At 35.3% G+C, this 27,895-nt stretch overlaps 1 protein-coding gene across 1 annotated transcript in view; it reads right to left on the bottom strand.

Moving 5' to 3' along the window:
- Nucleotides 1-1,610: 1,610 nt before the first annotated feature.
- LOC136031849 (uncharacterized) overlaps nucleotides 1,611-27,895 on the bottom strand; it is a 57,419-nt gene continuing 31,134 nt past the window's right edge. Inside the window, exons 4-6 of the mRNA XM_065711707.1 lie at nucleotides 20,907-21,105; nucleotides 10,801-10,907; nucleotides 1,611-1,775 (exon numbers count right to left, since the gene is read on the bottom strand). Coding sequence (XP_065567779.1) covers nucleotides 1,653-1,775; nucleotides 10,801-10,907; nucleotides 20,907-21,105 — 429 coding nt within the window. The 3' untranslated portion in view covers nucleotides 1,611-1,652. The remainder of the gene's footprint in view (nucleotides 1,776-10,800; nucleotides 10,908-20,906; nucleotides 21,106-27,895) is intronic.

Genomic DNA, 27,895 nt, shown 5'->3' with positions numbered 1-27,895 from the left:
TCAAGCCCAGTGTTGACGGTTAAACGAGTATTTATATTAGAAATCAAGTGTAAATTTATATTTTGTCCTTAAAAAAAAATCATAAATAAAGTACCGCGAAAGCCGCCTAGAGCGGGCGGATATTAAGGCATCTCCACAAAATTTCACAATCTTCATGTTTTCCTCATAAGGGAGGTTAAAAAAGCCACCCCCAAATACCGATAGGGTTAAGGCTTTGATTAGGTTTGTACTTATCTTAGAGTCTTTCAGGCAGAGAGAAAAACGTACCACGTAAATTTGAACAAACATACATAAATGCCTTTATTTACACGAGTGTTAGAATGTTAATGCACGAGCTTAAAAATCTTCAAGAATTATTCATCTTTTTCAAAAATTGCATTATTATGTGCTGTTTCATTTTGTTTTGAGATTTCGAACTACAGCCTTTTCGTTGGCCCCTATAATTATTACTTTTCGTATTTGACTCGTCCCTTTCTCTTTAATTAGAAAAAGAATTTCGAGCAGCAGAAGAGAACCTTCAGATGGATTTGTAACTCCTGATTCTTAGGCCTAGTGTTCATCTCCATCGTCTCCCTCAGGTAAAGTTCCTTTTGGGCAGGAATATCGGATTTCTCAGACACCGTGACGTAATCCTCGAATTCAATAAAACTAAAAATACAGGCATCGTGAAACCATGTAACATGAAGAGTGGATGAGTCTTGGTTTTCCCGATCGAGTTAAACAATACACAAAGTGGGTGGGAAGCTGGTATTTTTGTTTAAAGAAGCTAAAGGGCTTTTCATGGGAGTGTGTATTCGCGATGCTGTTGATTTACCGAAGACTCGTCCGAGCTACGCAGGCCTTAAACTTTAGTTGTTTTTTTTCCCCGACCTTTTTTTCCAAATCGAAAAGATATTCGTATTAAGAAACTTGGAGGTCTTCTAAACGGAACGATGTTTTTCTCCATATATCAGGTTTTTCTCATTTGCACGAGTTCTGCTTTAGGCAGGTTTCACTGTACATGAATAATGGAATTCACTGTATCGCTGAAGAAAGAATGAAAAGACTATGGACTGGAATGTTTCTTCCACACTAGAAACTTTTGAAACTTTAGAAACGCCTTAGAAACCCTCGCAATAGTATAATCAATATTTAACGTTATCTTGATCAATCAGACGGAGTAAATTTTGTCCGTAACTCTAGTTACGGAGTCGACTCTAGTTCTACTTAGAATTTTACGTTATGTCAGCAAGATAATTAGTATTTTAGAACTATTAGTAAGTCTTTTGTAAAAAAAATTACAACAGATTAGAGCTTGAATCTTTCTCCATTCTCCAATTTAAATTTGTGAATATTTATGGCGATTGTCACGATTTTAGATGATTACTATAAAAGTACTATAAAATCTCGCAATAGCCTGATGTGAAAGGATTTTCTTAGGTGTTAAAGCTTATGCTTAAACCGTAATTTAACCACTTATCATCGTAAACAACGTACGTAGTGAGGAAGACTTTTAAAACAAGACATCAACCTCGTCATGTTCTTTCCTGTGACTTTCTTTTTCTCAACCTTTTACTGTTTTCTTCTTCAAAACACTAGAAAAAGTTTTACTAAAAGCGAAACGAACGCGCTCCTGTTGGTATTGTATTGATAACATTTATAGCGACAAATATTCAGCATTTGGCTTCTAAGCAAACTTCGACATAGTATGGATTTCTGAGAGCTTCTTTAGTCATATCCTTTAACATGATGTACCTTGGTAGAATCGGAAAAACTTTGGATGCATCGTAACTGTCCTGAAAAACAGAATAATATTGACAAAAAAAAGTTTGTGGCAGTGTTTTAAATGGCTGGAATAAAAAACTAGAAGTAATTTTGGAGCTTAGAATTCCATACCTGAGAACCAATCACGCGTTTAAATGTGGAGTTATTTGGCATACTGTAATAAAGGGAACAATATGACTGGCTTACGAAAATAAGTTGAAAACGTAAACAAATGAAAGTCAAGCACGGTTTCTATCACGAGGCTATATGAAGTTGGTTGCTCTTTTTATCTTTGCATTAACCATATATCAGAAAATGCATGGTTTGGAAGAAACGCGAATAATCGAAAACTAATATGTTAAAACGGATAAAAATAAGCAGCATTTTTATACCCTAAAACCTGAAGCCATTACTACTTTTATATATTACATTTTATGGCATCGATAGCATCGTATTAAGCATTTGGTGAAAAATCCATGAAGCACACAACACCGATGAACTAATAATCTATTGATAAATTATCAGCTGCCTCAGACCTAAGGATGGTAAATTACTCAAAACTATTCTGGTATCACATGTTCTTCAGAATCAGCTAAATTGTCGCGGTCTCAAGCTTGGCAAAAGTCTGGGTAGATAGAATGTTAGTATTGTGTCAGACCAAACCCAAGTAATAGTGAAATCTCATGGCACTGCTACCAAATACTTGGCTTGACCCAGCGCAGCCATAAAATCAAAGTTGTGCTGATAGCAGCATTTTGTTCTAACAAAATGCAGCACAGATTCAATTTTTTAGAGAAACTCATTTTGAAAAGTGTGTGTATTAGAAGCACTCAATCCACAACCAGAGACGGAGCAACCTTACTTTTGATTAGGGGGCAAGAGAGAGTGCTATTGAAGTAGGTGCTTTTTAAGCAGTAGAGAAAAAAAAAGTAACTTTAAAAAACACAACACTTGGTGAATTTAAAAGACATTACGTAATACATTATAAATAATAAGCATGGATGAAATAATCATAAATATAAGTGCTGGTGTTTGGCTTTTACTGAAATTGTCAGCAATGAGCTGCTACAGATGACATTAGTATAGTGTAAACAAGCTTTTGGGTGGGTGGGTGAATGTCGTTTACACTTAACTTTTTTCAGCCAGATTCACCGCTAATGCTGCAGTATATTCCTCCTTCCAATTATTCCAGCCCCCATGCCAGGCATAGGATGCTCTTCTCATAATTGAACTAAGCTCTATTCTAGTAGCTCCTGGTACCGAGCTATTTATTCGATCGCAATTTTGAATAGATTTTGACTCAGTAAGATTTAATATTATACTAATCTTTTAACATACTTGATTTATTGAAATTGTATTTAAGGATTTTTATTAAAGTGATTTATTTATAGGTTCACTAGTTTATATTACGGCAGATCATTACGGCAGAAACCTTAAGCTAATTAAAAATGCCAGGGATGTCAACTGGAAGGGAAAATTGACTCCTAGCGTTTGAAAATTACCTTCCCCTTTTATTTTATTTTTTTTAGAAAAAAACTAATTCTATAAAAATTACACGAAAGTTTTTTTTGTGTAAGTCAGGGTATAAGGGGTATACATTTTCGGAGGGGAGTTACACTGAATTTCGTTTTTATATAGATTTTTCCCTTCAAAGTTAAATCTCAGTTTCCTTTTGCTGCATGGTAAAACTGATAACAATAGAAAAGATGATGTTTTTGTACTACTTAATGTGCACAGAAAGGTTTTAAATTGTGAGAAAAATTTACTTATTTCGTTTAAATTCAGTTTATTCTATTCTCAGATGACATTTCATACGGCATGCTGATGCAGAGATATATATCCTAGAAGTGATGGTGTTGTGTGAAATGCAACTAATTTCAGTCATAATTCTTAGCATTTATCAATTTTCTTCTTTTTTTGTGCTGGTTAAAAAAAAATATTAAGAAAAGCAAAAATAACAAGAAGTCAGAATGGTATCATACAAAGAGGCAGTTCTACATTTATGGATTAGTATGTGAATCCGAAACGTAAGGAATAGGACGTTATCGGCACTTTTAGGCATTTCAATGACAAATAAGAGAATCGAAGTTTCAATTAAATCCCGGAATTAAAAATTATAACAATGAAATGATTCCTGCTGCGGATCCCCCTTTTTCAAATTCTATGATCAAACTACAACCGATTTGACCTATTTAGCTATTAATTTTAAAAAAATTTGTCAACACAATAAGTCTTTAAAAGAAAAGTAAAGAAATCTATTAAACAAAAAATTAGCAAATTTTTTTTCGGTAAAGTTTAAATTATGTTCTTTCTTTGAGAAGGCATAGGGTTTGTGAGCCCTACTTATGGTACTTTCTGCTTGTTTTGAGTTTGACTCGGTTAATTATTGTAATTTATGTTAGTTTTGGGTTTTTGATTCTATTTTTCCTCATTTTTGGTTTAATCGAGTTACTTATCTTTGAAAAACTTATCTTATGAAAAAAATTTAACTAATTTTTGCTCATTTTCTATTGTCATAGTCTACTTGTATGCTCGAGAAACTATTTCAACAATTTTTAACAGCATACACCCTTTTTGAAAAACTTGATACAAATAGTAGCATTTAATTCAGTTTTATCCCTCCTCTAGTTGACCTAAAAAATAAAACTTAATACCATTCTCAAAAAATTATATCTATGCTCTTTGACAGCTTGGATACACTTACAATCTTTTGATTTAGATGAATCTTAAGAGCAGAAGTAGTAACAAAAGTGCAAGAGTTTGAATAAAAGTTTCAATTTAATACCCTCAGTTGTTCTTTGGATATTGCTGAGTTGTCTTATTGGCAACCAGCGTACACATAGTGCGTTTTGGTTTGATTTTAAAGCAAAATTTAGTTTTAAACATAATGTGCAAATGAAACTATTGTGGGGTGGGGGGCTACCCAATAACCATTGAGATATAGTTGCAAGACCGTTCAGCTATGCTGAATAAAAAGGCTGTATTAATAATTTAATTGGACTTTTTTTGTAAATTATGACCTAAAGAGGAGGTCTGATTGCCATCCAACAACTTTTGACTCTTAAAAATGGCACTAGAACTTTTGATTTCCAATCAAGTTAGGTCTTTAAAATATCAATGATATTACAAGCTATGATAGATCAGCGCTGCCTATGATATTGCTTATATGCCCTTTTAATACCTGCATGCATAAAGTTTTTTGTTTAATTGAAACTCCCCCTAAATGCTCCCTAGATTTTCAAACTTAATGCCCTGAGTTTCATTAGCTACAGTAACCGTAGAAGCAGTGTTAAAAGTATACACATAGTGTATTCTTACTAGTTCAAAATCCGCCACAATTTATCCTAAAAAGTTTAGCTCAATAATGTAAGACGTTATTCTGATATTGCTTTGTCACCCTTTTGACAATTTACATGATCATAGTTCATTTTGATTTAGTTTAAAACATCAGCCTAAATATTCATTTAGTGATAAAGAGTGAGTGTCATAATTATCGACGCATTATCCTAGTCTCTGTAGGTAGCAAAATGCTTAGTAATATGATATTTTCTAGACTGAAAGATGCTATGAACAAAGTTTTGAAAGAAGAACAGTGTGGTCTTAGAAAAGACAGAGGATGTGTCAAACGAAATTTCACTTTTAGGTTAATAATCGAGAAGTGCCTTAGTTGTCAAACACAATTGGTGCTCGGTTTTGTAGATTATGAGCAAGCGTTCGATTCTGATGGTAGAAGAGCTTTAGAAAATATGTTGTCCTTGTATGGTATACCTGACAAATACACTAAAGTGAATAGGGCTATGTACGAGAATAACACTGCTGTAATTAAGGTAGGAAATGAGGTTAGTAGCCTGTTTTGTATTAAATCAGGATTTGAGCAGGATTTTGTTCTATTCCCCTTTATGTGTATCATTTTCATGGACTTTGTTTTAAGGAACACGGGAAAGGCTATGGGGGGAGGGACCATGGAATCAAATGGGGAGGAAAAAACTCCCCTGTATTTAGATTATAGTAATGATTTAAGCATCCTAGATGAAAATGTAAACAAAATGAAAAAAACTTTTAGAGGCTTTATGAGTTCAGTGTGCTAGAATAGGTTTGAAAATTAATGTTAAGAAGACTAAGTCACTAAGGCTAGGAATAAGTGAAGATGAAAAAATGACGTTGGGTTGCGAAAAGATGTATCAGGTGGGTAGCTTCACTTACACCGGTAGTATTATTAGTAAAGACGGCGAGAGCAGGGAAGATGCTAGTAGTAGAATAGCCAAGGCTCATGGTGATTTTCTATAGTTAAAAAAAAAGCTTTGAAGAATAGGAGGATAAATCTGCAAACCAAGATTAGAAGTCCTCGTCTGGGTTGTGATGATGTTATAAAGAAAGATTTGAAGGAAACTACCTGCGAGGGTGTAAAGAGGGACGCTTTTAATAGATAGAGATGGAAGAAGAGCATATGTCCCTGTGTTAGTCTTTGGTGGCGTGGTGCTGTGTTGAGTTGTTAGTAATAATAGTAGTAGTTAATATTCATTGAGAGCTTCACATTAATGCCCTTAGCTTGTGCAGCAGCAATACTTATAACAGCAGTAGTTGTATTAGTAGCAGTAAACCTAATAGGCTAGAAATTTTCTTCAAAATTATTAGGGGGCAACTGCCCTCCTAAATGATGCTACTGTCCACAGCCATCCAAACAAGTGCATATATAGTGCATTTGAGTTCCATTTGAGAGTACTGGTTCCTAGTACTGCTTTAGATGAATTGCAAAAGAGAAGGTGCATTTCTTTTCAATGTGTTGTAGAATACTAAGAACAACAATACTCACTCACTCAGCTGGAAACAACCAGAGAATTTATCATTTTCGCTTATTCCTAGTATGCTGCGAGAATGATATGAATTCATATTATCAAACTTTGCCGCCTCTTATGAAAAATTCTAGCTTTATAATCAAATATATTCCTTTTATGACAGGCACATTTTAGCCAAACAATTGAAAAATGAAAGAAAATTACTCAGCAGATATTGAGTATACCTGAGCCACCAGTGGCGAATCAAGGAGGTTGGGTAAAATATTCGCTGTCTGCAGTCGCATTCTAATGATTAACGCCCATGGTAAACACTATAGTACCTATCCTTGTTTCTTAGCGAATAGGATTAGGATTAGGATTAATATTTAAATTTATTATTTAAATAATTTGATTATTAAATAAAATTATTTAAATTATTAAATTATTGTTGAAATTATTAATATTTAAAAAATAAATAGGATTAGGATTAATATTGATATTCCATACAAACTATCTGCTTGTGTCCTACATCTAATTAAATAAAAAAAACTAATTTTTTTAGCTGAAAGTAAGGAGCGACATTAAAACTTAAAACGAACAGAAATTACTCCGTATATGAAATGGGTTGTCCCCTCCGCAATCCCTCGCTCTTTACGCTAAAGCTTTTAATTGTTTTAAAAAGTAGAATTGTGGCAAAGAGTCAAACTTTAGCGTAAAGAGCGAGGGATTGCGGAGGGGACAACCCATTTCATATACGGAGTAATTTCTGTTCGTTTTAAGTTTTAATGTCGCTCCTTACTTTCAGCTAAAAAAATTATTTTTTTTTATTTAATTTCTGAACGTTTTTGAATTAATGTATGTTTGGTTTTGGCTCTCCGCACATAAATTATTAAAATGAAATTTGTATATTAATTCTTTTTTTGGCTAAATGGCTTTCTCTTAGTTTTGATCAGACGATTTTGAGAAATAAGGGGTGGAGAAGGAGGTCTAGTTGCCCTCCAATTTTTCGGTTACTTAAAAAGGCAACTAGAACTTTTAATTTTTAACGAATGTTTTTATTAGTAAAAAATATACGTTACTTAAGAATTAACTTACGTAACAAACTTTCATGATCTTATATCTTTGTTATGTATACGAGGGGGTTTGTACCCTCGTTAATACATCGCTCTTTACACTAAATCGTAAGTTTTGTCCCAATTCTTTAAGAATGACCCCTGAATCAGAAAGGCCGTAGAATAAATAGTTGAAATTACTAAAAATACTTTAGCATAAAGACGAGGTATTTATCTCCTCCTAAATACCTCGCTCTTTATGCTAAAGTGTTTTTAGAACCCCTCATATGCGTAATAATCTCTGTTCGTTTTAAGTTTCAATGGTACTCCTTCCTTTCATTTGAAAAACGTTTTCATGTTTATTTTTCATTGTTTTCTTATAGTAATGCTAGAAAATCCTGCGCCCTTTTTATTGAATTTTTCTTCCCCCATGACAGATTCCTCCAAGGAAAGATCCTCCAACATAGCCCCCTCCCCTCAGCCCCACCCCCAAACAAAATAAAATCTCCCCTGAAAACGTCTGTACACTTCCCAATAACCATTACTATATGTAAACACTGGTCAAAGTTTGTAACTTGCAGCCCCTCCCCCAGGGATTGTGGGGGAGTAAGTCATCCCCAAAGACATAGTTATTATGGTTTTCGACTATGCTGAACAAAATGGCTATCTAAAAATTTTGATCCGTTGACTTTGGGAAAAGAATGAGCGTGGGAGGGGGCCTAGATGCCCTCCAATTTTTTTTGGTCACTTAAAAAAGGGCACTAAAACTTTTCATTTCCGTTAGAATGAGCACTCTTGCGACATTCTAGGACCACTTGGTCGATACGATGACCCCTGGGAAAAAAAACAAAAAAAAAACAAATAAACACGCACCCGTGATTTGTCTTCTGGCAAAAAATACAAAATTCCACATTTTTGTAGATAGGAGCTTGAAACTTCTACCGAAGGGTTCTCTGATACGCTGAATCTGATGGTGTCATTTTCGTTAAGATTCTACGACTTTTAGGGGTTGTTCCCCCCTATTTTCTTAAATAATGAAAATTTTCTCAGGCTCGTAACTTTTGATGGGTAAGACTAAACTTGATGAAACTTATATATTTAAAATCAGCATTAAAATACGATTCTTTTGATGTAGCTATTGATATCAAATTTCAATTGTTTAGAGGTTTGGTTACTATTGAACCGGGTTGCTCCTTACTACAGTTCGTTACCACGAACTGTTTGAAAAAGGACCATGACCCTGAAATCGTTTTACAAAACCATAACATGTACTCATATTTTTTAAAATATGGTTTCACCGATTTCTTCTAATTTAATCCTTTAAACTTTTTGAGAAAGTTGATAAGCCTTGGTGATAAATACATAATTTCATTTTATTTCTTGTTATTCCTCTTTCCGAAGAAAAAGATTATATCGATAGAAAAGACCATTGCTGGGAATCCATTTTTCCCAAATAGCGAAGAAGTATTCTAAAAGCTTCATGAGAAATTGAATTTCAGGCTATTGTAAGTAATGTAAATCCCCTTGATCTTAATAAAATAATACGGCCAAGAAAGGCTTAGTACTATGAAAATTATGTTAAGAAAATTGTTTTCACTAAGAGTTAATTTTCAAAAGTCTATGAAGCGAATCTTGTAATTTCTACTTTTCTAGATTTCCCGAAAAATACCCAATTATACATTAAGTTGTAAGTGTGAAATAGCTCAGAATTGATGAATGATGGTGATCGATGATGATATTTAAAGTCTATGTTTTGTTGACCTCAGGACGACTCACAATTGGGCACAAACCCATTTCACCTTTTTATGTAATTTTCACACGAATACAGAAAAGGTGAAATCCAGGGCTGTATACAGGATTTCTGTTCCGGAGGGGCGGGGAGAAAAGCATTTTTGTTCGACAAGGGAGGCCACCAAAATTTAAAAATGTAACAAAATGTGCTTACATGAATTTTGGCAATTTTTACGAACAAACAAAAATTTGGGGGGGGGGGGGTTTGATTAGGACCAGGTGATGCTGTGGATGCAGCACTGATAAAATCATATTAGTTATACTATAAAAAAATTGGAGATTGTGATGAATTAAGTGTTTTAATCTAACCCAACTTTGAAAAGAAATGTTTTATTTCGATTACTTTGTATATGAAAGGGGCTACTTCCTCATCAACGCCCCGCTCTTTACGCTAAAGTTTTTTACTGATTTAAAAAGTGGATCTGAGGGAAAGAGTCAAACTTTAGTGTAAAGAGCGGGACGTTGATGAAGAAGCACCCCCTTTCATATACGAAGTAATTTCTGTTCGTTTTAAGTTTTAATGTCACTCCTTACTTTCAGTTAAAAAAGCTTGTTTTTTTTTTATTTAATTGCTATCTAAGCTGTGATTGTAACTGAGTGAATCCCACTTGGCTTGTAAACTATATGCATAAAGAACAAAAATGGTTAATATGGTTCCCTTATAAGGGCCGCTCTTCATTATTAGCAGAAAATATTCATAATAGAGATAAAAAATATAGTATCTCTTGTTTAGGTTATCAATTCTAAGATGTGATAAAAAAAGATGGCAATGGCTAGGGAGGGGCTAAACTTGGGGTGTCTGAACCTCCCACCCCCCGAAATGTCCGTCCGACTCGTAAAACGTAATAAAATGAACATAAGCAAATTTTGATGTGTTTTTAAGCTTTTTTGCAACCACCCTCGAAAAAAATCTTTTTACTCCCCCCCCCCCAGAATTTTGAAAGAGCTCTACTTATCTATATATTTGAAAATATACGAGATGGAATCACCTTTTTTACCATGTTATCGACCAAAACGCGAACAGATTGAAGTGGTCTAATTGAAAAATGTGTTGTTATGATATCCTTGTATGATTTAGAAATCCCTCATGTGCAACAGGATAAACTTTATAAAAGTTCTCGGTAATTTATAGGACATCGTAAATCAATTATCTATCTAGCTCGTTCCCAATAGAAATTATATGTTTATATATTTTTCCTGTGTGTCGGATTAGTGAGATTGAGTTTGAAAAAATAAATATTACTTATTAATAATTGGAGTGCATATGCTTTATTTTTTTTTATGCCTTCGTTTTTATGTTTTTTTGTGTCACCTTTCTCTACTGTTCGAATATGTTATGGCATAATACATAGCGTAAAATAAACAACAATTTAATGTGATACATAAGCCAAACTTAAGTAACTTCCACAAAATAATTAAATTAAACTGATGTTTACTACCTTAAGATCTCGAATTACAGACCGAAGACCAGTATATTTCTTGATAAGGCGGTATAAGTCGTTGGTCATTTGGATATTTTCTTGCTCTATCTGCAATGCTGTCAAGCCTAGAAGCGAAAATTGAAAATAATGTTTCCATAAAGATTCAATTTAATATGCGATTCGGCCCTGTGCCTCAGAAATTTTCAGTGAAGCGGATGGAGAGCCTGAGAAATTCGTTCGTATAGGAGGGGCCTAGGGTTTGAAAAAATTTACGCCTCAGTAAATGGTCATTTGATATATTAATATGCTTCGCCAATTTATATATTTTTTTAATTGCTATTTAGAGAAATACTCGGTCTTACGCACTTCTGAGGGTGCCCTTGCGTAATTTCAGAGAAGGGTGATACACAAATAAACAAGGATGAGACAACATTATGGTTAAAATAAACAAGTAGTTTCATTATGTAGAGCTCTTGATTCCCTTCTCTCGAACTGATTCTTTCAATTAATGTGAGGATTACGGTCAGTCTTTGGTTTTTGTGGCACTTTGTTTCTACCAAGTGATAAATAGCGATCGCAAATTCTGTCGGTCTGTCGGTCCCGGTTTTGCTAGCTTAGGCACTTCCAGGTAAGCTAGGACGATGGAATTTGGCAGGCGTATCAGGAACCAGACCAAATTAAATTAGAAATATTCTTCTCCCCAATTCGACCATTTGGGGGGGGGGGGGGGTGACCGTTAAATCAGAAAAATAGAAAAACTGAGGTATTTTTAACTTACGAACGGGTGATTGGATCTTTATGAAATTTAATATTTAGAAGGATACCGTGTTATTTATTTTATTTTAAATTCCGACCGGATCTGGTGACGTTTGGGGGAGCTGGGGGGACCTAAAATCTTGGCAAACACTTAAAGCGGAGATATCAGGATGAAATTTGGTTGGAAAAATAAAAACAAGTCCAAGATACGTGTGACATTGGGGGAGTTGGGGGGAACCTAAAATCTAGCAAAACCCTTAGGGTGGAGGGATGGGGAAGAAACTTGGTGGGAAAAATAAGCACAAGTCCTAGATAAGTGATTGACATAACCAGAACGGATCTGCTCTATTTGGGGGAGTTGGGGGGAGGGTTAAATCTGAAAAATTAGAAAAAATGAGGTATTTTCAACTTACGAAGGGGTGATCTGATCTTAATGAAGTGTAATATTCAGAAGGACCTCGTAACTCAGATATCTTATTTTAAATCCCGACCAGATCCAGCGTCATTGGGGGGAGGAATTCAAGGGGGGTTGGAAGGAGGGTGGAAATCTTGGAAAACACTTAAAGCGGAGAGATTAAGATGAAACTTAGTTGGACCGCTCTTTTCAGTGGGGTTGGGGGGGGGGAGTAATTCGGAAAAAATAGAAAAAATTAGTTATTTTTAACTTACGAATGGGTGATCAGATCTTAATGAAATTTGATAGTTAGAAGCATCTTGTGCTTTAGAGCTCTTATTTTAAATTCCGACCAGATCCGGTGACATTGGGGAAGTTGGAGGGGGAAACTGGAATTCCTGGAAAACGTGAAAATTGAGGTATATTTATCTTACGAATGGGTGATCAGATCTTAATGAAACTTCATATAGAGAAGGATCTTATGTCTCAGATGCTTCATTTCCGATTCAAATCGGATCCAGGGACATAGGGGGCTGGAGGGGGGAAATAGAAATCTTGGAAAACACTTAGAGTGGAGAGATCGGGATAAAACTTCATGGGAAGAATAAGAACAAGTTATAGATACGTGATTGACATAATTGGAACGGATCTGTTCTTTTTGGAGAAGCTGGGATGTGTTGATTTGGAAAAATTGGAAAAACTGAGGTATTTTTAACTTAAGAACGGTGACCATATCTTAATGAAATTTGATATTTAGAAATAACTCATGTCTTAGAGCTTTTATTTCAAAGCGCGTCCAGATCTGTTGACATTGGGGGGAGTTGGGGGGGAAAACCGGAAATCTTGGAATCCGCTTAGAGTGGAGAAATCGGGATGAAACTTGGTGGGTAGAAAAAGTAAATGTCATAGAAGCGTGATTGACGTAACCATACTGGATCTGCTCTCTTTGGGGGAGTTAGAGGGTGGGGTTCAGTGCTTTGTAGAGTTTGGTGCTTCTGGACGTGCTAGGACGATGGAAATTGGTAGGCGTGTCAGGGAGATGCACAAATTGACATGATAAGGTCGTTTTCCCCAATTAGACCATCCGAGGGACTGAATTGACATCTGAGGGAAAAATTAGAAAAAATAAGGTATTTATGACTTACGAGTGGGCGATCGGATCTTAATGAATTTTGATATTTAGAAGGACCTCGTGACTCAGAGCTCTTATTTTAAATTCTGACCGGCAGTAAGCCTCTGATTTTCCTTTTAAATCAATCTATTGATTCTCAGAATTTTGCAAGAGCTCATATGGCGCAAGTGCCATATGAGCTCTTAGCTCTTGTTTAAGTAGTATCCCTCCATGGTTTCCATTAGGCCCATAGGGGTAGACCTGGAGCTACTAGCCACTCAAGACGCCATTACGCGCACCTGGGTCCTACGCAATACTATATTGTACCTGGGACGGTAAACTACACCTAAGTCGTCGGAAATTCATGCTACGTCATAGGGATTGTTTAGTTATGCAAATACTACGTAATAGGGAGGGTTTTCTAAGAGATGCAGGTGCCCACCAAATCAGGATTCCTTGATTTTTACGTCAAAGTTTTTCGGGTGATGCCTAATAGAGAGTGTTTTTATTAAAAAACCTAAGGGTGTTTATAAACCTACGAGAGCCCTCCCCCTTCCAAACAGGATTTCCTTGGTTGTTAGCTATTTGGGAATATTAGAGTCTGTTCATCAGGTGGGGAAGCCCTGATTGTAAAAAAGATCCTGGTCCAATATTTACAGGTGAGGGTGACGTAATTGGGCGTGACTTGTTGAATCTTATGATTTGTTTTAATGTTGAAAGGGGATACAGTGTGTCAACATCGAGGATATTATTTCTCTAGTAATGGAAGCTTTTACTCTATTGAATATTGAAGGCACTAGCAACGGCAAAATGACGTCCAGAGTGCCTAATTTGGCAGTAGATATTACATGAAGTTGCCAGCTAAACCTAGAATGGGACGAGATGTTTGCACAGCACGTAATATCATTAAATATATTCAAGTCAGAACACCAGTTTTGCTTTGAATCAAAAGTGAATATAATGTGTATGCTAAGATTATAAGGAAGATTAAATGCCTTGGTGAAATATATTCAGAACAACGATCTTAATCAATCTATCAAAATGCAATAAGTTTGCTGCTAGCGAGAAAGAATCTTTACTAGTCTATAATTGATAGAGAGGGTGTCAGGATTAAAATGACTGGATTTGAGAACAAAAAACTCTTACAGAATCTTGTGAACTTGGAAAAAACATTTGATTCTAGATGATGATTTTCTAAAGTTATCTCTTCAAAGTCAAATATTTTCTCAAAAAATGCTTAATGATACAATGTGAAACGATTCTCCATCTTCGGACTACTGCAAGGAACTGCTACGTCGTTGACTAGATGCATTTACTCAATTTATTTATATGTTAATGAACAAAATGATATTGTTATTATGCTTTTCACCACTAACTGGACGACTAGTTTCCAAAGCAACATGAAATAAGTCGACATTTTAAGACATCATGCCCAAACAACTTTTGTGACGTCACTCAATTACTCCTCCTCCGAGAAGATATTCATTTTATTGACCGTGAGTTATTTTCTTTCTTAGCATTGGGAAAGGCAACATTGAAAATGTTTTACATAAGTACATTATGTTTGCAAACGTTGGCCAGATGGTCATCCTGTGTGAATTATGCTATTGTTGATGACTATAATGAAAAGTGTAGATTATACAATCCATGTAAATTTCACAGAGATACGTATTACGAATTAAAAACTGTAATTCCTATCTTGAACAAGTTCGTGACTCTCACACTAGAGGTTTCCTGTACTCCAATTGTCACTATGATAAATGTGATCAGTGCGAAAATACCCTGGCATGATAACAAAAAACCTTAAACGTGACTTCAGTTTATTTTTAAGAGACTGGTATCGTCGTGGTTTTAAATTGTTTTTTTTTGCGAGGAAGAACCTAGTCTACGTTTCAATTACCAGAATAATAATAATAGATTCTGGTTTTGCGATATCAGTGTGAAGATACCGGCTACTATTACCGGCGGTTTATGATTATATACTAGATACCGGCGGTTTATGATTATAAACCTATTGATTTTATTTGGCTGTCAAAGAAAGTGCTTCTTCATATGAGAACTTCGTGTGTAAAATTACTTAAAATAAACAAGTTGAAACACGTGAATTTAATTATGTGAATCAAAATAGTATTCTTGACTCTGCAAAGAGATATAATAAAATGAAGCTACATGAAATTGTAGAAAATGTGACTCTGACTTTGCATGCCAACAAAATACAAGTTGAATCCTGGCGAGCTGCCGCAGCATATCATTAACGACGTGGAAGAAGAAATATAAGGGACACAGAGTCTTGCACATGCAAGTTTTATTCAGAAATAAGTCAGTTATATTATTAAAGCATTTTACTCTTATGGCACTGAAATTTATACGGTACAGGTGGGAAAGAGTGTTTTCAACTGGAAAACCGTTCAATCGAGGATTTCAACCATAAATGCTAAGAATTTCACTGTAAGTATATCCACGACATAAGAACATAAATATAATAGTGTATGAAAACCAGAACTTTTGGTTGATAAATCTTGTACTCGCTTCTGATTTTGAATAACAGACTTTCCAATTTGCTCAAGGAAGTTTTAATGTGAGGCATGTAGAAAAGATGGTGGGCCAAAAGGATAAAAAAGTTCAACATTCTTTGATGTTTCAAAAAGTATAGCCAGTGCCCTGTCTTAACAGTTGATGGACTAATATTAACAACAGGATATTATTAACACTTTAAACATGCTCGAGGAAACCCGAGGGTGTGCAATAAGACTTGTCTTTTGACATGTAGGGATCCAAATTGAGCACATTGACTTATATTCATGGTGTCGAGTCTAATAGAACACTACCATTATTGGTAATTTTCCAATAGGTTTCAAATTGATTTAGTCAATTGATTCGAATTGATTCAAATTAGAAAATTCTTCTATTGATAGCAAGGCATAAATCAGTTATACTACCATATTCCTTGTATTGTAATTTGATGAGTGGACATCCACAAAGGCTCGTTTATTATATCCATTCCTCGGTAACGAGTGGCCAATCATGAGGTCTAATTTTTATATCACATGTACGATCCTTTCTCAGGATATCATATGTATTCGAATCGCCATGACCTTCACTCTTAGCGTTAAATTATTTTCTACATAGTTCTTATAAACACTCATATCGTAATTTTCCTTTACTTATTGTGATGGCAGCCATTTGCAGACTTTTTTGATATCCTTATTGTGTGTTTGCACACAGTACTTCTTCAGACCTGTTAGAACACCATTGCATATTTAGTCGCTCCCCATCTTTGAATTTAGAAGTAACAACTTATTTGGGGCTTGACAATTTACTAGCTCTGGGTAAATGCACTCGTCCTGGTTGGTAGTCCTTTTGAGAGCTAATATGCCTACCATTTTCCAAATCGTCTAGCATATTATCTGCTTTAACTTTCAACAGGAGCGAATCAGTATCTTCATAATATACTTGGACTTGCCCCTCTCCTGGCCACTAAAGCTTAGAAACATTGTAATAAAATTGCAAAATGATTTCCTTGGAAAATTTTAATATCACACAGCCAGCGGGAATGTTATTATCTAAAATTTTACTCCAAAAGGAGCGCCTTAGCTTCGCCTCGAGTTAAACTGAGATAGACGCGTGCAATCGCTTCAATTGACCAATTCAAAACCAGTTGACGTTCGCATTCGCTTTGATACAGACCAAATTAAATAATGAGTGACAGTGAAATAGTGATTGGATTGTTGGACAGTTTAGTTGATGAAGATTATGAACGTGGAAGGCGATATAAAGCTCATTCGCATCGCAGAATACTCTCAAGTGAGAGTGATAGTGATCATAGAACAAATAATGGCTCTTGGAGCTCAGAGTTTCAAACTCATGCTCGATATGGCTCTCGGAACCCTGAAATTAGTTCTAGGAACGACAAATCTAGCTCTTGAAGCCCACAAATAGGCTCTAGAACCATAAGAACTGGCTCTGTGAGCCCCACAAAAATCCGTGAAAGAAAGCAAAAGGCTTCTACGGAAATGCGAAAAGGTAATAGATTAAAAGAAAACACGTCAAATGACTCTCTATTCAAAAAGATTTCTGAAGAACGTTTTGGTGACAAAGGGGGTACCAAGATCCATAAAAAAATTGCCAAAGTTACAAATAGAGCTTTCTCCGAGCCTTTGGAAATAGGGAAGCTAAAATATTTATTTGAGCGCCACCCTAGGCCTGCAAATATAGATAAAATTGTTTTTCCCAAGGTAAATAGTGAAATTTGGGCTACTCTCTCAGCATGTACTAAGCAGAGGGATGCTAAAGCACTTCAAGTGCAGCGGACAATTGTTGGCTCAACCTTTTGTGCTTTAGAGGCAGTAAATGATATTCTTGAGCCCGAAAATGAGCATATAAAAGAAAAGGTTGTTAAAAACCTAACAGATGCAGTTCACATGCTTGGCCTCGCCAATTATGATTTAAGTTTAAAAGACGCCATGCGATGAAATTCGAGGTGACCCCAGATCCCATGGTAGCATCCGTTATATGCGCTCCCGAAGTCAAAGTCGCGGAGTTTCTTTTTGGCAAAGATGTTGCAAAAAAGATGGGTCTTCTCGGTTTATTCTGAATCTTAAAAAACTAAACGAAAGCATTAAATATTACCATTTTAAAATGGAAATTGTTCTGTCTGCGTTTCTTTTAATGACAAAAAATTTTTATATGGCCTCTGTTGACCTTGTCGATTTTTATTACTCATGCCCTGTTGATTTTGATGATCAAATGTGGCTTTGTTTTGAAGTAGATTGTTGTTATGCTTTCACATCTATGCCAAACGGCTTATCATCTGCCCCAAGGATTCTTACGAAACTTATGAAACCCGTTTTCTCCCTTCTTCGACGAAAAGGTTATTTGTCAATTATTTATCTAGACGATACCCTTCTTCTGGGAAGGTCATTTTTAGAATGTCAAAACAGTGTTTATGAAACAGTGAAATTACTGTCAGAACTGGGGTTTGTAATTCACCCGGAGAAGTCAGTTCTCATTTCAAGTCAAAGAATAGAATTTCTGGGTTTTTTGCTGGATTCGCGATTAATTCGTATTTTCCTGCCGGAAAGAAAAATTAAAAAGGTTCTAGATTTAGTTTCAAAAATTCTTTGTCAAGAATCGACTACGATTCAAAATTTGGCCGACACTCTAGGTGTTCTTGTTTCAACCTTCCCAGCAGTGGAATTAGGGCCTTTATATCAACCCTTGTTTTTGCCCCAAATCGTTTACTGACAAAGGCGTCAATAAACGTCTTCATATATGGCTTTTGGTTGAATTGGAGGGCTCTATGAATCTTTGTGACCTTGAAACCGTTGACCAGCTTCCACTGCAAAAGAAGGGTATGTACAAACAAACCTGTTTTGGACGAAAATCGGCAATAAGCTTCTGTTTTGAAACTGTCCTGTGCATTCCCCCATCTTCTAACACAGATATATTAGTTTGGGCATGCCCATCTTTTATTGTTAAGGGGGGTATATAGAAAGAGAGCCTCAATGGCCTATAAGCATATACCCAGTTTTCCTTCAAATTTCTGGTAGTATCCATTTTTAATCAAGTTTTTATACCCCCAGGGATAATAGACAATTACTCAGTCCCACTAGAAGAATAACAGGAATCCACTGCTTCTATAAAATCAATAGCGGTTCACATAACGCTTCTGTTTTCTGGAAATAGCGGTACAATCAATGTTTACATACAAGCCTTTGCTCCTAAGAAAGTCAATAGACGTCTGGTCCCTCTAACGGTTTTGCTCATAGAAAATGGTGGCAAAAATCCTTTGTTTGCTGACACAAAATCCTTGTGAAGCATGACAATCTTGGGTTAGGATCAATTTGGACCATGCCCCATACTCTAGGGGCCTTTAAGATTGTTTAAGAAAAAACACTCTCTCTTTGGTAACACCCCCCTCCCCCCCTATGACGTTACAATCAAGGATATCCTGATTTGTTGGGCCCCTGCATCTTTTAGAAAACCCTCCTAATTTCGTAACATTTGCATAACTAAAAAATCCTTATCACGTACCAGGCATTCCCCATTAAATAGGAGTACTGTACCGTTATAGGTGATCTACAGTATTGCGTAAGATCCAGGTGCAAATAATAACGTCTTGAGGGGCAAGTAGCTCCTGGTATACCCATTATACTACTGCTGGTCTACTACTGCTTTTCAGAGCAGAGGGGCATTACTACTTTCTTTGCTGTGTATATATGCAATAAATATAAATTTTATTAGCATTTGGATCAGACCTATTCAACTTGAAAATGATTATACTCTGGCCAGAAATTCCAGATGGGCCCACTAGGCCATGACCTAGAGGCGCACAATGCCAATAGGTGCAAAAAATATTGAGGGATTGTTTTTTCTTGAAAAAAAATTGGACTGATGTGATTTGTCGTCGAAGTACCTGCCTATTCAATGAAAATAGATTTTAGCCACTTGTAAACTGTCGGATGTCTCCCAAAAATGGCAGCTGAGAGTTGTCTTGTGTTCAGGGATTCTATTATCCCCAAATGTTTGGGAATTTTCCGTAAATATCTGTGTCTCCCCAAAAAAAATTGCTTGGGCCAAGAGATGCAAAAATGTTTGTGCATAGGAATGCCTAAGATTTAAATACGGCCCTGAATATGCTATTGTTTTTTCAAACATTCTAATTAAATTCTTGTCTTTACTGCTTGGGTAAGTAGTAGTAAAGCATTAGATGCAATCCCAAATTGATGAGATATTTGCTGTGATTAGATGTAAGTAGTAGTTGATGTGATTCTTGTCTGGACCATGACCATATGTATTTTGGGTCAAAGTCTTGAAATATAGGTATTTACGACTTATTATTATCAGAAATATGGTCGTACAAAAAGTATCTCGTGCTTCAGCTTGTTCACATAGAAAAAAAATGCCACGCAGGCAATGGTTCATGTAGAGCACATACCGGTCTCCAGATTCTCTGCCTTCGGTATAGAATGTGATGAATCCTTGGTGGCAAATTCTCCCACGATTCTGTGTTTTCCCCAGATTTCTTGGTGCCCATTTTGAGATGGGCTGACTCTGAATGAGTTTCCAGAGTTAAACCGCTACGCCCCTTTAAACAAAATAATTCGCAAAACCAGGACTCGAACCCCTGGCCTTACCGACGCAAAATTGCACGTACAGCACATCGAACACTCGGATAATACAGTTCAAGTTCACTTAGCTCATTTTGTTGTATTATTTTTCTCTTTCATTTACCTTACTTTATTTCGTATTCATTTACCTCATAATGGTAAATTATATTTTCAATTCTTCGGTGAATGTCTGAATGTGATAATTTTCTGAACCAAAACTATGTGCATATCTCATTAAAGTTTTGAAATTAAATCTCTTAAAGACTTATGACAAAGACAAAATGTATGTAATTGACGTCCAACATATATAACTTTATGGTACACACCATATTTATGGTACAGCACAAACACCATATGGTTATATGGTGTTTAGGCTGGTCTATGCTAAGATTCTCAGGCTTCTGGTGCGCACCGATTTTATCATACATAGCCTAAAGGGCTCCGGATTTGTTTAGAATTTGTTATTCTTAGACAATGCACATAAGCATCTGTGTCAGCAAAATGAGAGGATGTACCTCATGTTTCCACAATTTTACAGAAGTATTAGAATATAGTGTTAGGCTTTTGATAAGAATGTCCTTCATTGAATGGTTTTAATAAGAACACCCTTTAAATATTATTTTTAGTTCACATCATAATTTTATCTCTAAACTCCTTTTTGATAACAGGCAAAATATTTCATGTAAGAACTGTTTCCTAAGCATTAACAAGTTTTTTAGCTTCTAATACAATTTTCAAAATCAGTGTACCGTACCAGCTAAGCGATCTGTTCTTTCTCTCCTCCTTCCCTCCTCTTCCGCTAATTTAGCTGAGGTTTTAACTCCTTCTCCCGGTTTCTGAGATTTTTCCAAGGCTATACACACTCGAAGTACATAAGTAGGCACAGGTTCTTGTTTTTCTTGTTTAGGTGTATCTACTAGCAACCAATATTGTGCTTCCAGCCGGACAACCTCCTAGATTAAAACAAACAATAATATGGGCTATGGAATATAAATTTGGTTATTAACTAAGTAAGAATAAGTTGTAAGCCACAGCAGAGAATTTCAGTACATATTTTAATCAGATTTATGAATGGTCGTAGAGGAGAGAATTGATTATTCATAATTACTTGAAAGTTGAGTTTTATGATTTTCAACTGTCAAGGAGAGTATTACAATTTTTCACCTTATGCCATGATAAGAAAAAAAAACAAAAAAAAAAAACAAAGAGAACTCAATGTCCCTCTCAAAGGACATCAGCTTAGCTTAGTTTAGACCTGTGTAAGTTTATCTCAAATCATCGATGTTTTAGGGTTTGGTAATTTGACGAGAGAAGCTCTATTGTAAATCCTTATCAAACAGTTCGTGGTAACGAAATGTAGTAAGGAGCGACCCGGCTCAATAGTAACCGAAGCTCTAAAAAAATGGAATTCTGATACCAATAGTTACATCAAAAGAATTGCATTTTAATGCTGATTTTAAATATACAAATAAAAAAAGCTTTTGTAACGGTAAGTAAGGAGCGACATTAAAACTTAAAACGAACAGAAATTACTCCGTATATGAAAGGGACTTTTCCTCCTCAACGCCTCGCTCTTTACGCTAAAGTTTGACCTTTCTCTCAACTCTGCTTTTTAAAACAGTAAGAAACCTTAGCGTAAAGAGTGGGGCGTTGAGGAGGAAAAGTCTCTTTCATATACGGAGTAATTTCTGTTCGTTTTAAGTTTTAATGTCGCTCCTTACTTACCGTTACAAATAATTGTTTTTTTTTATTTAGTTTTGTCTCGAGACGGACCAACCGCATTGTTTTAGAGAGACTGTGTAGTCATGACACGGGGAGCTTTCCTCTATAGAGATATAGAGACATATCCTTGGGCACCACTTAAAATAGCTTCACTGAAACTTACAAAAACAAAATATACATTTTGTTTTTGTAAATATAAAGCCTCAAAGGCCTCGGCTAAGAAAAAACTAAAAGCTTTTTTGTGTGCGTGATATATTCACGAGTAATATTTGGCAATTGTTTGTAGGGTGACCTAACTAAAACGAGAGTTAGACTCAGATGCCCTTTGCCTCCACATCTCAGACGGCTGAGATTACAGAATAATACCACAGCCAATCACCGTATCCCAGAAATTTTTCTTGGAAAAACCAAGGTTGTTACCTATATTAGTATGTAAATATACTGCCATAGTCATAAAAAAGGAACTAATCATGCGCATAACCTAGCATAGATTGGGTTTTAGCTCATTGTGGCAAAAATTTTAAAAGTGATTCAGGACAGTGATATCTATTAATTCAATTAACTTTAACGATACATTTTATTGTAAAAACGAATTTACAGAGATCCCAAATATAGCCAGAAACTCCCATAAAGTGGTTTTGGATTGAAATGAAAACTGTATTGGTTGAGCCTCCATAGCTGAAAGCCTTTTATATAAAAATTACGATCCCCAATTTGGTTCGCTTTTGAATAAGATTTGAGATCGTAAAGCTCTTCTCCCATTCTTGAAGATCACCTACAATCTTGAATTTTTTTTTTCACTCGGGAAGCAGCGTCGTGGATTCTTTTTTTTATTCTTATTTTTTCTGTCACTACTAGTAGGGTAACCAAACATCACAGATATATGTTTAGAGGCTCATATGAAAGCCAAGTTTGAAACCTACGTTTATCCTTAAGTAACAAAAGATAAGATGAAAATAATTGCAATACTTGACCAAAATTGCTTTTTCATACACAAGATGTTACACAGGTATTATTTGATAAGACAAGCGCATCCTTAGACAAGTTGCTTCTCTAGTGTATGGTGTCTTAGGCTTCCACTTTTTGGAATGACGTCATATATAATACAGTTCAGCTGTAAATAGCGTCATATACAGAAACAGCCAGCTTAAAAGAGAGCCTATTCAATTACATATTGATTGTGCTGTGAATAGTTCTTCAAAAGCCCAGTTTTATTAAACGCATTTTGAAATTTCGGGTTGGCCTAAATTTGGTTATTTACTAGTTCACCCACAAGAGGGAAACCTGAATCCAGCTAAGAGAAAGCCGAAGAATTTTTCCTGTGTGTGATATGTAATATTCGAAAATTTTTAATCTTTAATCTTTTGTAGAGCAAACTTAACTGAATCGAGGCTCAAGCCTCAAAGGCTCATTGCTTCTATACTACAGGTGGCTAAGCTTGCAGAATAGCGCAACTAAACATCACCCTAAGCCTAGACACTGACCTTAGTAAATCCAGAATTTAAACCTATATTGATACATATGCAATAGTAATGAAATATGCATTAACTCATGGCCGCTGAATCTGCCACAATCTCATGACCACACAGATATCATGATTTAAGTTTTAATGTGACATCATTATGCAGAATGTTTTAATCTAATCTCTTTAAACGAGCAATTGTGTATGTTTGTATGTATTTATATAATTTTTTTTTTAATTGGCTCTACAATATTTTTTGAAAATTGACACCCTCGGATTTTCTGGCTGAAAATAAAAATCTAGATAGGTTACAAAGCAGATATTTAGGTTACGCAGTTTACATCGTTCCACTTCCCCCTCCAGGAGTGGTCGGATCGATTTTTGTATCTATGTAGTATGCAAAGTTAAATAAGATGACAAATGACTTTGAACAGCACAAAATAAGGCATGGAGCAAGAAAGAGCAAAAATCACATTGAATCGCAAGTGAAAACGAAATGTGTCGTTAGGAGACGAACCAAAATTAACATGAAGTGAAGGAACCAGTTGTTTTAGTTTATATAAGTCGTAGAAAGATAAAGAGGAAGGAGAGAAGTTTAATATATAGTTTTTTGATCAATTATAATAGACTTGTTATCTTGGAATTTCCACTCAATGGCTTTTCGGTACCCTTCAGGCTAAAACTCTTGTTTCGCACCCCAAAATGGAAGAAAATACAATAATACCTGAATTGCTAAATTCATATATTCTAAATTGCTAGAAAGGTAAACATAACATTCAATTTCAAATTAACCCTCTCTCAATATTCTGGAACCAAGAGTTTCATACAGTCACACACCCCTAAAAACTGTCAAACATCCCTTAGAAAATCACTTTCTTGTAGGCATAACTTGAAAACTCTACAACAGCTTTCTCTTTTATGCTGATTTCGGTGGTGTACTTTTCACCAAAATATCTCATCCTTTTTGGGTCCCCCTCCACACTTTTCTTCAAAATTGGGCATATTTTATCAGATTCTTCACTTTTTACGGTGTCTTCAAACTTAAGAGTTTTTATCTATCTTCAATCACCATAACCACACTATTTCTTAAGGATATATATTGTTTTGAAAGCACCTCTTCTTACAGTTTTGTCACTATTAGTTGAAGTCCGTCCCTACTTACGGTTTGAGTAGCATAAAAACCCATAAACCTGATATTTGCATTTAAAAGTGGAATAAAACAAAGTTCCTGGTGTCACCTGCCTCTCCCACCAGGTAAACTTCTTAACTTTACTCATCAATTGCCTTCCCCTCTACCTCTCCATTTTCACCTGTATAAATGGGAATGAAATATCATATTTAATAAAAGGAAACATTTGTATGCAGCAAAAAGGGACCTCTCACCCCACTGCAACCTTATTAAGGATTACTTCAAATGAAGGGAGATTATAGATTTATTCCTGACTTCATCATCTGTCCCAACTCTTTTCTACGTTTATCTGAAGATTCAAGAAGGGATGGATAACTTACGCATTCAAATGCACTTTGAGGTACCTAGTATTCCCTCCCCACCTACACAACAAACCCACCATTCCTCACCATAATATCTGATGCACTAATATGCATCACTACATGCTTTCAGAAACATCAAAAGAGGCTTTAAAATAAATAAATTTAAAAAATTGTTCTGTGACTAAAAGTAGAGATATGATGTCAGCTATCAGCACCCTAAGCGTGTGATTTTTTGCTGCCAAACTGTGTATATCAATAAATTAAAGTAACCTAATTGGTAGCCTTCCGCTTTGTCACTTTTTCTGCTTAAGACTTAAAATATTACTGTAGCAAAAATTTAGAACAAAAATTTAAATATCAAACTGAAAATTAACAAAAATGTCATCTCTTAATAGTTTCTTACCAAAGCAGTTCTGGAGGACGAGGAGGGGTATCATTGTTCATAAAAATAAATATTGTACGCAATGTTTTGTCTTTCTTCTCGGTTGAAGCCAACATGACCTCTCTAATTGGGATCTCTGATGTTTAATTTATTCTTCAAACATGTTTAGTTATATTGAAACATTGTATATAAAGGAAAAGAAATAGGCTTTCATAATAATTATTTATTAGAAACATATTGTCTATTATATAAATAGAAAAAGAAATGCATTATCATTATAAATCGCTGAAGAAAAACTCCTAGAAGCACTTGCCGACCCTCCTTCCCCCAAGAAGTTTTTTAGCAAGGTTTTTAATGCCGCGCCTCACGTTTTTTACTTTCTTTCGGTATTTTAAATTATTTGGCTATTTCAGAATTTTAATCGATTGTAACTTGTTCTTCCATGATGTAAAATGTCATGGTGTAAAATGCCTTCTGCCATACAATGGCAGAAGGCGCCACTTTCCCTGGTAGAATCTTTTTAGTTACTCAAAAAGGCCACTGCAAATATTTATTTCTGTTTAAGTGAGCCCTCTCCTGATCTTCTAGGATCATTGGGTCGCTATGACCATCTATTCAACCCCTCCCCACACAGAAAAACAAAAAAACATATCTGTGATCCCTCCAAGGGGCAAAATAAAGGTTTGGTGCCACAAAATGGTAAAAAACAGCATTTCTTCATTCAATATCTTTTTGGTCACCTAGAAAAATTAACAAATACACATCTATTATCTTTCTTTTGAAAAAAGAAATGCATTTTTGTACATAGGAGCTTCAACTTTCTACAAGAGAGTTTTCTGATTTCGTAAATCTAATAGGATAATTTTTAATAAGATTACTTGCTGTTTTGGGTTGGGAGTGGGTGGGTGTCTTTTTTCACTTTTTCATATAAAATGCGAGTTTTCTCGGGCTTTTAGATTTTGATGGGTAACATTAAATTTCAGGATGTATATATATATTTGGAATCAAATAAAAGTTCAATTCTTTTGAGGTATCAATTGCTATGAAAATACCTTATTTTATTAGAGTTTTGGCAACGATCGGTCTGAGTCGCTCCCTACTTAGTTGGTTACCAGGAACTGTTTGATGTAGGTATTAATCAATGATTTTGAATGGACTACTTGACATCTCAGGAAAGAATATCCCACCACGGGACGCTACTTTCTTTGAAACTGTGAAACTTAAAATAGAGTAACTCAATACTTTTAAATTGATTGGTACTCGTAGAATTTTGAATCGACAGCTATTTAAGCATCTGTGAGGCAAAATCGTAATTTGGTACAACTAAATGGCCAAAACACTATTATTTTGCTGTAGAATTTTTTTGTGGGTTGAAAAAAGGCATTAGAACTGTAATTTTTTGTCATCACTTGCTATGCCCCTGGGGGAAAAATTATAACAAATAAACACGGATCCATGTTTCTCTTCTTGGAAAAAAAAAATGCAAAATTATACATTTTTGTATATTTTGATGAATATACGTTGAACTCGATGTTATTATTTTTTCTAGTTAGTCTTTCAAAATATAGCTCCTAGAAAAGAGCAACCGACTGACAATATTATACGAGACCCATACTTCATGTACACTTGGAAGCAAAGATTCTAATTTCTGCTTCAGAAAAACTGTTCCGACATAATCTGATCGCAAAAAGAATCCAAGGGGTATTTTATCCCCTGGATCTTTAAGGAGCTGTAGACGAAATTGTAAAACTGACAAACATTTCCATTATTCCGTCATGTGACACTCATGGTTTTAACATCCACTATGTTAACCTAAGAAAGTACGGACTCTAGCTCATGGTAACCGAAACCTTGAGATACGTTTTGATTCCCATATTTATTGGAATTTTGAAAAAAGCCTGAATCCCCATAAGAATGGCATTGATTCAAAATAAAAACTGTGCCATGCAAAGTATATTAATGAGTTCATAACGGAACAGTTCATATGACATCATAAAAAAATAGCAGTGAAAAGGCATCAAAGTCATTAATCATAACGGCAAAAAAGACAAGTGTTTCCTGTCCATTGCGTTTGTTTGCATACTACCAAGGGTATGACGTCACACACACAAATAAAAACAACGTCATTAATGTATAGGTAGCATGATGTCATAAATTATATAAATTAGCTTTATAAGTACGGCTATCATCAGTTTATATAGACAAAGCAATGAGTAAAGAGCAATTTGAAGAAAAAGCTATGAATTACAATAACGGTGAGGAGGATCTTAGGCCTTCCAGCTGTAGCAATGGTAGGGACTATATCTGTTCCTATATAAAAGAAGGCACAAGGAAAAGGAAAATAGCTTCACTGTTAGTTGATTTATTAAAGAATTCGAAAATGGAAACTTTAGAAAAAGTAAAAAGAAAAATACAACGGGAATATTTTCCAGATTGCAAAGCTACCACTCAACTGTCCAAAGACGAGAAGAATTCGAAAATTCACCAAATAGAACAGATTTTGACGCAAATAAAAGCAATAGAGGAAAGTAATGAGCTTCTAGCAATCGATGATTGCCTAGACATTAATTGGAACACCTTAGCTAATGTGGTGAATATAGAGCTGGGTTCAGAGCAGCTAGAAGAAACTGTTACAGCAGATGCATTGAGACATTTATGGACCACGTTCGTTCAGCCTAAATTGCTT

This window comes from Artemia franciscana, chromosome 10 (assembly GCF_032884065.1).
Source record: "Artemia franciscana chromosome 10, ASM3288406v1, whole genome shotgun sequence".
Classification (NCBI taxonomy): domain Eukaryota; kingdom Metazoa; phylum Arthropoda; class Branchiopoda; order Anostraca; family Artemiidae; genus Artemia; species Artemia franciscana.
The sequence above is the reverse complement of the archived record's forward strand: the minus strand, read 5'-3'. Positions and strand labels throughout refer to the sequence as shown.